Source organism: Saccostrea echinata, unplaced genomic scaffold (assembly GCF_033153115.1).
Source record: "Saccostrea echinata isolate AGI-Se365-2 ecotype Australia unplaced genomic scaffold, CSIRO_AGI_Sech_v1 ptg000052l, whole genome shotgun sequence".
Taxonomy (NCBI): domain Eukaryota; kingdom Metazoa; phylum Mollusca; class Bivalvia; order Ostreida; family Ostreidae; genus Saccostrea; species Saccostrea echinata.
Genome location: NW_026889801.1, coordinates 7,907,873 through 7,920,996, shown reverse-complemented (window position 1 = coordinate 7,920,996; position 13,124 = coordinate 7,907,873). Strand labels below are relative to the sequence as shown.

The 13,124-nt window shown below is 33.7% G+C and overlaps 1 protein-coding gene across 1 annotated transcript in view; it reads left to right on the top strand.

Annotated features, from left to right (window-relative positions):
• The first annotated feature begins 1,217 nt into the window (after positions 1-1,217).
• Positions 1,218-13,124, top strand: part of LOC133204320 (multiple epidermal growth factor-like domains protein 10) — a 609,956-nt gene continuing 598,049 nt past the window's right edge. The window contains exon 1 of the mRNA XM_061340045.1: positions 1,218-1,429. Coding sequence (XP_061196029.1) covers positions 1,225-1,429 — 205 coding nt within the window. The 5' untranslated portion in view covers positions 1,218-1,224. The remainder of the gene's footprint in view (positions 1,430-13,124) is intronic.

The window sequence follows — 13,124 nt, the reverse complement described above, 5'->3', positions numbered from 1 at the left end:
AACACCTACATGTACAAATTCCATAACCACCTTTAATCAACAACAAAATTTGCATGTTAACTTCTTATAAACATAAAGAATGACTTCCAGATTATAATTTTGGCTAAAGGTGGTTATGATATCTAAGTAAAAAATTTTCCCTTCAATTTTATGTTATTCGTTGGGAAAGCTAATTACCCATAGTGAAGCATATCAGCTTATGTATATCATTTCATATTATAAATTTTAAGTTAGAATACATGTTTCTTTTGACTTAACAAGAATTAATATTAGCCATGCATTTCTAATGGAAAACTTTTACTTAAAAAATCCAAAATCAAAGAACTGGAAATATTGGATGTTGTGGAATTACACATGAAGACAAATATCATTAAATTGTCTTCTAAGATAATTATAAGTACTTTGTATATACTATGAAGTCTGCAGACCATGTTACTTAATTATTATTATTTATAAGTATACTTTAATTTAACTATGCTACTTCTTTGTATTTATTCCTTAGGAGTACAATATATCTGTTAGTACTAGAAATGAAAAAAAAATGATAAAAGCTATCCATGTTGTAGTGGGAAGATACATTTGCTATTTATGTTTTTAATTTATTTTTCTAAAGTACACATGTAACTTTTATAGATAGGGTATTAGTGATGTGATGGTTTCGTTATTATAATTCTCGCCTCGATAAAATCAAACTATAAACAATTATTTACATCTAAAGCTTGTCTTCTGCGACAATATTTGTTCCTTTGGTCATGAGACTATAAAACACAAGTGAACAACACAAAGAAAGAATTTCACTTCTCATGTCTCTATGCAAGAAAACAGGGACTCTCTAGCTAAAATAACAAACCAAATCTAAATAGATTTGATGCCATAAAAATGTAAACGAAAAATATTAAATTTAGTACTTAGCTAGTGATATATCAATACATGTATGAGGACTGATTATATTGGTGTGTTGGATATTATGAAAATTGTCTATGGTGTCTCTCATGATCAGTATGTAAGTATAGAAATATGAAGAAAGAATATTAAATATAGTACTTAGCTAGTGTATCTATACTTTTTTTTAGCAACTTCGCTCTCTTTACTTCATGTTTATTTGCCTTTACGTTCTCTTTCAGAAAATTATTTCTATATCATACCACAAGTTTTAGTACTAAAGTGTTTTTTTTTCTCTCTTTAGATAATTTATTAGCAGGTAAATATTCTGCACAAAGTTCAATGTGGTCATGTCCCACTGACAATCTGGGCTGCACCACGTATTCAGCAAACAATGCAATTGATGGAGATATCAATACATGTATGAGGACTGACTATTTTGGTCCACCCTCTCCAAAGCAAACAGTGTGGTGGAGGGTAGACCTTGGTGACGTAAAGAGTATATACAGTATCAGGATACAGTTTAAAGACTATGGACAGCAATACAGTATGTAGCAAATATTCTTAATAATGCGTTAATAGAAATAATTTGATCTGTTGGCCCATTAATATTTATTTTGATTGATTGATTGTTATTTAACGTCCCATTCGATAATTGTTTACTCGACATATAGAGATGTCATCATATACTGATGAAGGTATTATGAGATAAACGCTTCAAATGGCACTCAGGGCCATTGAGGAGTGAGAGATCTTCATCATGCCAATGCTTACTGTGACACGGGACGTCGGATTTTCAGGTCACGTCCGAAAAAAACCCGACGTTCACTTCTAATGCCAGGCGTTTGGCGAAGCAACGGTCACAACCTATTTTTAGATCTCATGGGGTTTAATTTATATTGATCAACTCTCAGTTTAAACTATTATCGTACTTTTTTTATTTGAACTTGATTGTTTACCCAGAATATTTATGCACCTATTCAATAACACATACGATACAATCAAGCTCCTATTCAATTTAATTTATTACAAAATTAAATAAGTAAGAGTTTACATATATAAAGTATATTTGTATTGATATTTATTAGGGATGACAAAATATTCATTTTCTTTAGTCGATTATTCGTTGGCTTTATTCGAACGATAATCGAATATTTGGAACATTTTCTGAAAATAAAATTTTATTTAAAAAAAAATGAAATGCAATGTAGCTCGTGGATAGCATGATTATAGGGATTTCACACTTTCCACACGTCAGGTGCCTGTGAAATTGTTGAACAGTTAGACATTGTTTATCAAATTATTGATTACTCCTACTATCAATATGGCCTTATACAATTTAAAATGTAAGTGAATTGTTTAATAATTGTCGAAGTGTCAAAACATGTCACAACCATGGTTTGTTCCTTGCATTTGAGCAATCTTAAAATAACAAAAGATAATTGATACATGCATATGGTAAAAGACCAAGTCCAATTAATAACTTTACAAACAAAGCCTAGTATATTAGTGGGTAATTTTTCACAAAAAACAACACAGGTTGTTACTAATATATAATTATCAGAATAGTACAGCACTTACAATTACTGTACTTTTTTTTTTTTTTGTGTGTGTGTGTGTGTATTGTTTAACGTCCCTCTCGAGAATTTTTCACTCATATAGAGACGCTACCACTTGCCGATGGAGAGCTGCAAATTTTCTTCTATACTCGGCACTTACGGCCATTGAGCAGTGAGGGATTGTGACGGTACATATTGTTGTTTTGTACATATTGTCGTCGGCGACAATATGAACCTACCATCACTGCACATATTGTCGTCCATCGGTACATATTGTCGCCGACTGAAAAGTTACATATGTACATATTGTGCCTCACCCTCACTGTACATATTGTCGCCTCACAGATATTGCTGATTAAAGATGTCTTTTGTTGTTTTTTGGTAGTTTTGTGAATGTAATTGGTGTGAGAATCACACTGACGTGTCTCGTATGCTATTTTATGCAGCATGATTGTGACGGTACATTTTGTCGTCCTGCTCATATTGTCGCCGGGAACAATGTGTACCCTCCCTCACTGCGCATATTGTCGTCCATCAGTGTTATTGTATATGTTAAGTTAATTATTTAATAAATAAGTGGACTAAGTATATACAAGTTAAACAAACAGAATTTACCAAAGCAAAAAATAAAAAATCAGAAAAAAATCAAACCACCAAGCGGGGGGGGGGAGGGGGGGGGCTACATCTGTCTTTGGTGTTTGAGAAGATTTTTAAAGATTTTCTGTATATATTCCTATGTAGAACTTTGATCACCCATTATGGCCCCACATTACCCCTGTGGTCTTGACTTGAACAGAATTGATTTTGTGTTTGTTGTTAAAATGTCCCTCTCTAGAATTTATATATTTATATTTATAATATTATATCGGCACATGATCATATATAAGAATAACGCAAAAAAATAATTTCCAAATAATCACTACTATACTGAACAAAAAAAAAACATACCTGTATTCAATCTCCAAGTATATGTTACAAGAAAAAAAAGAATAGCTGATTTATCAGATATGTCAAGAATTATGGTATCTATATATGTCATAGTGATGTACATAATTCCTGGACACAATTTTCTGACCAAAAAATTTTCTCCCTTCAGTATTGTGAGTAATGCTGTCTGTCTCTCTCCGTGCGTATGTGTTTGTCAATCTCTCCTTCTTTTCTCAAGTAAATATATATTCAGCAAAACAATATATCGACGACAATATATGCCGACCTTGACTGTGCATATTGTCGCCGACGACAATATGTGCATGTGCTTGACTGTACATTTTGGCGTCCATTATGCAGGAGGAAAAAAAGGCTCGTCTCGGTACATATTGTCGCCGGCGACAATATGTACCGATGGACGACAATATGTGCAGTGAGGGTAGGTACATATTGTCGCCGACGACAATATGTACAAAACGACAATATGTACCGTCACAGGGATCCTTTTCGTGCCAGCACCTACTGCGACACAGGACCTCGTTTATAAGGTCTCATCCGAAGGACCGGTCTCCACGTCCCACAGTGGGATTCGAACCCGCGACGTAAGGACCAACTCCTTACTTTGCGACTCTAGAGCAGACGCTCTAACCACTGCGCCACGCGGGCGACCTGTACTTTGTATGAAGGAGGATAAATCGTACGCTCAACTAGTACACTGTATACGTGCACGGAAAGGAAATTTTGAGGAAAATTATTTAATCGACTGTCTCTGAGGAAAGAGGGTTTCTCAATTTTTTGTTAAGAATTCCATCTTGTCATCACTCTTTTATTGCATTTTTTTTAACTATAATAATATTCAAATGTCTTTTCATTATTCGATCGTCGGTCCATTCGACTGATAGTCGAATAGTCGACTATTCGTTGACATCCCTAATATTTATGGATTTAAAAAACATTTTTGATCATCATACTTGTCTGAAATTTAAAAATCATTGTTACTTAACGCTTTTCGCATTACTGATACAGCTGTTGATAAAAATTAAGAACTTCACATGTATAACAATGTAACATTTAAATATCGATATTTCCGTGAAAATGGATCTGTAAAAAACACAATTATTTATGAAAATACAAGTTATCGATGACTTCAGTCTCAACTGTCAACAATTGTCTTATCAAAAATAATGAGATGAAAAGGAGGACAAGTCCTCAGAGCTACATTTTGTAGCTTCATTTTTTTTAACAGAAGCCATTGCTTTTCCTTAATATCATAATCAAAAAGAAAAGTATGTCCGTTTGATTGTTAAAAACCATCTAATATGAAATTCTTGCTTTGTTTTTACATCTCAAACCTATATTCATTAGACCCAAAAATTAAAATGTTTTTCCCAATTAACAAGATCTAGTTTTTTAAATGAACTTAATTAACGCTAAGTGAATCCCTTTCCCCATACGGCGCTTCAACCAGGTAATGCTATCATCTTTACTTTCTCTATAGCTTTCCTTTTTATTTCCTAAAGTTTCAATGAAAACTGCCTTTCAACATCTTTTTTCTAGATAAAAGCTCTCCGACTCAGGCTTTCATAACCTACCATGCTCTTTTCTTTCAATAGGGTGTAAATCGGATGACACGACGGAATATTCCTACTGAATTCAGATAGGGCCATGTAGTTCACTATCGCAACATCGAGGTTTGGGTCGATAGTACAATGACGCAATAATGCGATGACGATGAGGCGATGGTGCGATGACGATGGTGCCATGGTGCAATAGAGTGTTGACAATGATGCGATAACGCAAAAAAGTGATGACGGTGTTACGTTGTTACAAATCAGCAAAAGAAAATCGATTTGAACTCCCATTTTATTATCATTTCCCACTGAGTTTTTCGCTCAGTATTTTGAATCTAACAGTGTAAATATTAAGCGAGTTTTAGTCTCTTTCTGATAATCTACGAATCTCTTGATATAGGTAGGTTTACTCTCTTCCGCTGGCTGACAACTTGTCAATTTATCATCTACAGTAACTAAGATTTCAAATAAAACCCACATTCTTTCCATGATGGTGATATTGTCCAACACTATGTCTGTATTAATATTATATGTACTTTAAGCAAAAAATGTTCCGTGTCAAAAAGATTTATTAAAAACCTTTCCATTATCCACAATTCCTACTAAGCTAAAAGACTGTCATTGAATAAATGAAATGAAACAGAAGAATTCCTTTAACTGTCCCTTTATATAATTAAGATGTTACCAAATATGAAATTTTTGAAAGTAGGTCAAACTTCAAGGTCAAGGTTAGGAGATCAAAAAAAAAAAAAAAAAAAAAAAAAAAAATACAATCTGAGAGATCTTGTCATTGTATGAAATCCATATGGTTTCATGTAACTATTGATCTTTGAATTTCTATTGTGCTATTATCGGATTCCTCCGGGTAACTTTAGAAATTTGAATGGCAATGTTTAAGTATAAAGGTATGAACAATTTCTAAAACGAGGTAAGGTATTGACAAACAAGTTTATGAAACAAGAATATCAACAGTTTCGTTTTAAGCCATCATTTCGTAAGTTCAATGGTCATTATAATGACCTTGTCAGCAAATACAATTTATCATTAAGTCATATGCTGACTGACATTTTTCATACTAATTGATAGGCCATTATTTACACACTGAATTGTCGACGGATTTTTTCCGTTATTTCCCGATCATCACAAAGCGCACACGGCGGGTGTGGCCGGTCGGCATGGGATGCTCACTCCTCCGTGGCACCTCATCCCACCTCCGATGTTTTAGCGGTCCGTGTTTGATCTGCTCCAAAATTTGTATTGTTTAATGGACTTTTGAGCTTGAATACTGTTCTTTATCTTCATATATTTCACGTAAACATACAGGACGAAGATGGTCTAACATATCAAATACGGGACTTAGACGAGGTACGAAGCATTGAGTTTCAGTACCGTATATGAAATGATAGACCATCCGAGTTTTTTTTTAATCTTACTTAAATATTTTTCACTGCACTGTTTATACTGGTTATTGTCACAAGACGATGCCGGTGACGACGACCAAACCAGATAGATGAGATATTTCGGTGTCTAACAAGAACATTTCCTTTAGAGGGATGAACAGTTTTTGAATGAAAAACCCTTATTGGACCGTATCATGTTGCATTTATTGTTGTGGCAACTAATATAAACTTGCGTGAAAAAAAACTGAACAACTTTATGGCATTACGCGATTCGGGGAGTATTGTAAAGAGATTTTTCCTTCTTTTTTTAACGGATGAAGTGACCAGTGAAAAAATATTCCAGGAAAGTACCCATTTATCCCTTGGATATCGAAAGCACTACATCTTTACGTAAATTAATTTTGAAATATATTTTTTAATTTGATGTTCCAGGAAAAAATCAAAGTTGTATGGGTGATATTTACAGATCGAGTGTAGACTTGTCACCATTTCGCGTCTTCTTTCCCCGAAAGCTAACATTCTTAAGTGCCACACTATATGTGGAATTGCTTGGATGGGTTTCCGGAAAAATCATAGATTTTATACTAAGTGTTATCTTGTCTATATAATGTGCTTCCATACCGGTAGTTTCGTAATCAGTGACCCGAGTGTAAATTCTAAGGGATTTCGGGATTTTTCCTACTTTGGAAGCGTTTTTGCTTGAATTGAATGTTGATTCCTAAATTGCTTGAATCGGATTACCAGATGTTAATTACTGTATAAATTGCGTATTTTTGACCTTATTCATTCCTTGTGTAAAAAGCTATGTGAAGTCAGCAATTGTTTAACACAGTCCAGTATTAATTTGTAGTACAGTATAAGATATGAATCTGGTCCAGTAAATTTCTTATTGTCCTGTACTCCGTTCAATAAGTTATCTGTAGGTGTCTCATAAGATTCAACTTATTGGATTGCTACAGGTAAGATTGGAATGTAAACAAAGAGCGACGCAGATAAATAAAATTCACTGAAAAGCTTAGATAAAAGAAACGATTTAATACGAGCAATGTAGAGAAATAGTAGTGTAAATTATAATTATTTCACAAGATAATCCTATTAAAATTTGCATGAATAGTCCAAGGTGACATAATGTCTCAAAGGAATTGTAAAGTAATCCGTAGCACCGATCTTAAATTCATTTGATTCACCAATCATTTCACATTGACTGATACCCGGAAGAATCAGATGTCCGTGTTTCCTTACACAGATCTTTGGGATTTTTAGCTTAGTTGAACATCGATTTTTCTTCCTTTAATTATTCCGTTCAACAACTTACAACTCATTATATGATGTAAATCTATATTTTCGTAAGATGTGATAATTTGCCCTTCCAGTCCCGCGTTGTTTACTTTTCAAGGAGAGGCTGGAGTAAAATCCTTCAAAATCTGTTGTTTTGCACAATTGAGAAACTGTTTTTGCAATCTCCGTTAATATAAGAATATCTCTGGATTTCATTGAAGAAAACTTCAAGCTTTATCATGCATTTTGGTGTTCTTCATGACATTTTCAAGAAATTCTTAATCTAAAGAAGTCGTTGTTTGAAAATTACTTTCTCGTCCGTAATGTTGCGTCGAGTTGCGTTGTAAAATGAGTAAATTGTCAAGAATTTGATAGAACTTACTTTTACGAATGATTAGTATATACTAAAAATTTACTAAAAATGTCGCAATGCGGATGAATAAGACTAAACAAAGTTAATTCACATATTTATCGATATAAAATAGTAACTCGATGAATGAAAAGTAAGAAAACTACAGTGGTAGATTCAAAAACTCGTTTTGTTTGGTCAAACTCAATGGAGAGTGCCAGGTGAGGTCACAGGCAGAACGAGACCAATTTACCTCAAATTACCTGTAGGTGTCCAATGAGTTAACAAAGGACGCAGTCTTTTGGTGAAGTATTTTTAGTAATTTATAAGCATCAAAATGACCATTATGTCAGATATTAGACTCTCCTCGGCGCTAATGCGCCTCGGACCGTCTACATGTAATATAATTTTTCAGCAAATATCAATGCAGATTTATTTAAAGTATTTCTGAATGTGCTACATACAAAAAAAGAAGCAGCCATCCATCTAAGGCTGTAAATAGAATGCACAGCCAAATTTAACACGTTTACAGTACTTTCGATTCTAATAAGAGAGGCAAAATGGATTTCATTTTTCCCTTTAGATTTTCAAGAAATAGAAAGTTACTTGTAACGTCTTCTGCTACATGTAAGTAAATTCCATAGGATATTGAAAATCTTCCCTTCAACATTATATAAGAAAAAGAGTTGTTGCACATAAACGATTACAGTTAAACTGAGTTATCTCGAGGTTGACGGGACCGCAATGATCTTCGAGATATCCGGGGGTTCGACATATCGAGGGTTATAATTCAAATGAACTTTAAATAAACTTAGCGCAGTGAACTTGTACTTAATAGTAAAAATGTGTCTAATTCCTCCTTGTTTGAAATTCTGTATACTTTTTCTTTAATATACATGTACATGTATTTATCAATAAAAAGTTTTTTTTTACATTCACTAAATAAAAGCTTTGTATAATATGTACAGAAGTATAATCCTTCTACCAACCCGGCAAGCCAACCCCGAGCATTGATTCCCATGTACATGTATGCATAACCGGATATCGTCTGTGCATTGTAAATTTAAAATATGTTCATACATGTATAATCAGTTAAAACAAAGTTATTTTACCACAATAAAATCAAATGCAAAAGAAGAATCACGCACTTTTTTTCTCTTTGATATGCATAAACTATGCCAGTGCGCAAATTACACATCGCATTAAATAGCGATTATTAAGATAAATTAAACGTACCATTAACATGTCATCCATGCGTATGCATTACATTAATACGCACAACCTTTGGTTTGCATAATTAAAATCAAGGTAAGCCATACATAGACCTCGCATAATTAGGACTCTTTTATCTGTTGATCACAGGAACATAGGTAACCCGTGCATGACAGAAATGGTGAATGTTACCAATATCTAAAGCTTCCAGTTTCACTGTATCTAACCAACATACTAAAAAAAACGGAAGTTGTTGCGTTTCTTGGTTGACAACATGATGCAGTCATGGGGTTATGAAAATCAGCCGGCAATTATTCGAAGACATTTAAAGTATTTAAATGTGTTGTATATTAAACGCATAGGTGTATGATGAAAGGTTCCCTAGGAAACACAATGTTGTAAACGTGCAGCTTTATTTTTTAACACAATGCAAAATGCAGTGCAGTGTAGTTGTACAAAGACTTGAAAAGATATATTATGCCCTTATTATTATGACTTCATCCCATATTCGGTAATAATTGTATCAAATAATGAGAAATATAGTATTGAGGTATTTAAACGTAATTTATCCCTACTTTTGATTAGATTATCTTTAATTTTACTGCTTTAATCAAAATATTCGACTGTATCCGTCGTTCAATATTTACTGTATGTGTCGTTGAGCGGACGGTATTTTCATTGTACGAGTCGTTGGTAAATTAGGTGCGTTCTTAGTACAATTCTCTTTCCTGCTTGAACTTCCAGGAAGGCGTGATATTCTCGGCTATACATAATTAGCATCTCTCCCCCCTCCTCGCACTAGCAGCCTGTTTGAAAGGTTATATCCAAAAATGGAAAGGCGTTATTTTATATGAATAATTGAGACACGATAGCGGTGTTTTTCTTTGAAGTTTGTTGTTCTGTATTAGCAATACAGAACGGGACTACGGTGGACGGAGCTACTTTCCTTTCTGTAGTAGCCCTATATACTGTCTTGTATTAGCCAACTGATCTGTATCTAAAATACAGCACGGTCTAAAAATAAATCTGATTTAATTTGTCAAAAGCACGTACAAATAGTAAATGCTGATTTTTTTTTCCTATTATAAATTTTGGACAAGTATTTCCCTAAGAATGTTAAATATCAAAATTTCTCAATCACTTTAAAAAAAAAAAATATTCGACACAGAATCTACACGTTATTTCGATCCAAACGAAAAGAAAAAATCGCAATTATGGAAAACATCCTATGTTGGATAAATTCCTAAAAACCTGATGCTTTCCCTCCCTTCAAAATAGTAATGTCAATGGGTTCACGGATGCTGCATACTTTAGGTGAAAATCGCACCACCACCCCTTTTCAACTCTTCCCGTGCAAACTCATTCAAGTCCATTTTTTAGCTTTTTTTTATATTTCATCTTAAATTCTTATTGCTGGCGACTTCCGCATATCATTTTCACTTCGTTTTTAATGTCGCGTTTCACTCAGAAAATAAAACTCCGTGACATCAAAGACCATCGAAGAACAACTGTCTGAATCGCCTGTATGTATATCTAGTGAAACTGAGATTTTAAAACCCCTGAAATAAATAAGGATCACTTTCCATCTACAACAAGGTTATTAATTAAGACTGACTTGAAGTCTATTACGTCTACCCCGTTGTCAAAACTAATCTGACTAACTCTTACGTTGTCCGTGGAAATATATATAAACGAACTCTGCCAGAAGTTTGGATGCTGCACAGCAAGTGGTTGGTGTTTATTTTTTTTTTTATCGATCGTGTCACAAAACATTTAGAGAACTCAACAGGTTCTGTATCGTAGATACAAATTTGGGGGCGAAGACCCGTGCTACGCATTCGTCCACCCCCAAATTTGTATCTACGATACAGAACCCGTCTCGTTCTCTAAATAATACATATATGAAAGATTGAATCAAAGTTATCTTTTTTATGCAATATCTAAAAGTATTTTCTATATGCATGCGTATTACGAGAATTCAACACTCTACTTGTGAAAACCCAGGATATAGGCAGATGCAGCTTGGGGCTTTGCTGGCCATGTATTAAAAATTTATGTCAAAGTTGAAAATGTTTTCCTCTCCTCTTGGAAGAAAAGCAGGCAAACTATTTGCATGGGTATAATAAGCAAATAGCCTTCAACCATGCAAATTTGTGAAATCCATGACCCTCGGTAGAGGTGTCTGGCATCAGAGAAGGACTACGTTGGTTTATCAGTGAAAATATATTACACATATAAAAAAAATATTCCTGGAAATCTAATTACAATGTTTTAATTATTTTTATTAATTTTTTTTTTTTTTTTTTTTTTTTTTTTTTTTTTTTTTTTTTTTTTTGGAGAAATTAGCCCTATATTTAATTGAGAAATTAATGTCCGGAGAGTAGGATTTCAGCAGCCCCCAGGGGTGGGCTAAGTTAGTCATCTATTGAATGTATTGAAAAATAAAAGGCATAATAACGCCTTTTGAAAGGCGTAATAACGCCTTTTAGAAAGGCAGAATATTGCTTTTTGAAAAGGTGTAATAACGCCTTTTTGAAAGGCGTAATAATGCCTTTTAGAAAGGAGTAATAACCCTTTTTTAGGGTTATTATGCCTTTTTTCGCTTTACTTCGCCTTTTATTACGCATTATAACGCCTTTCAATTTTTTTTCTCCATAGATTAATCCTAATAGGCTTTAGTAGTTAATGCCACTATTCATCAACATTCTCTAACCAGAGTTGTCTTCCACTACGCTCACGTGTGTGGGAGCGTAGCGGGAACGACAACTCTTGATAGAGAATGACTCATCAAATTAAAAAAAAAAAACATTCATAGTTACGAGGCCTACATTATTATACTTTAAAAAGGCAGTACATGCAATGACCATAAAAAGTTTTTTGTTGTTGTTGTTGTTGTTCTGATGTCGCTCTGTGTATTTGCCTCCATTTGCTCCGATCGCAAAATCTCGGGTCTTTCTGTCAGAGGTAGGAAAAACAATCTCGAATGGATATAACATCACTGGATGTTAAAAATTTATACAAGATAGAGTCGCTTCCTATTTATTAGAGCATTGGAAAGACAGAGTTAAAAGTCACTCCTGTAGTATATTTTTGGTAATATCTTTATACGCGTATTCATGAAGTTGAGCTCCATACCCTACAAATAAAAGGTCTACCTTCATTTATTTCAGTTTATGAAAAGGGGGGCTGTCATGGGCGCCTACGTTACAATTTGAAGGTTGTTTTTCCGCTTGTCGGAAAGGCCGAGTAGTTTCGATTGGTAGCTTTGCGAATTTCAATGTTTCAAAGGACAAGTGCACTTAAGCAATGCTTAATGGGCCCTTTTTCAGTGCTCTTTTACTTAAGAATATATTACCAAATTGTTCTTTTTTGGTAATAGTTAAACACAAGTGGATATTTCTAATTAAAATCACGTTAAAACATCACCTAAATCAGCATGGATTTAAAACAAATGAAGATTTTTTTTAAAAGCCTATGGCTACCCCAAATCCGAAAAAGTCGTACCGAACCTATTTTGAGTTTCGTTTCTTTAAATCAAGAGGAGGAGACATTTAAGGTTTTACCAAAGGTCAACATGCCCAAAAATGTATTTTTACAACAGCTCCAAAACTATGTGAGGTATGAAGTTAAAACTTTTACAGTTTATAAATATATCATTGATTAACAGATACAAAGTATCACTTAAAAACAAATATTTAAAAAATATATTTTTTGAGAAAAAACAATTTCAAAAAATTAGCATATTTAAAAAAAAATGCACCTGCTTAATTCTGTACTTTTAGTGAAAACCATCATTGAAGAAATAATATATGTCTATCAATGAAGGGCAAGTTGGACGTGAATGGTCTCTGAAAGGCTATTATTGAAAGCATGACATGTATAAAGACAAGTACCCTATAAAATTCGCCATTTGCAATGTACTTTCGGTTTCAAATCTTAATATTTG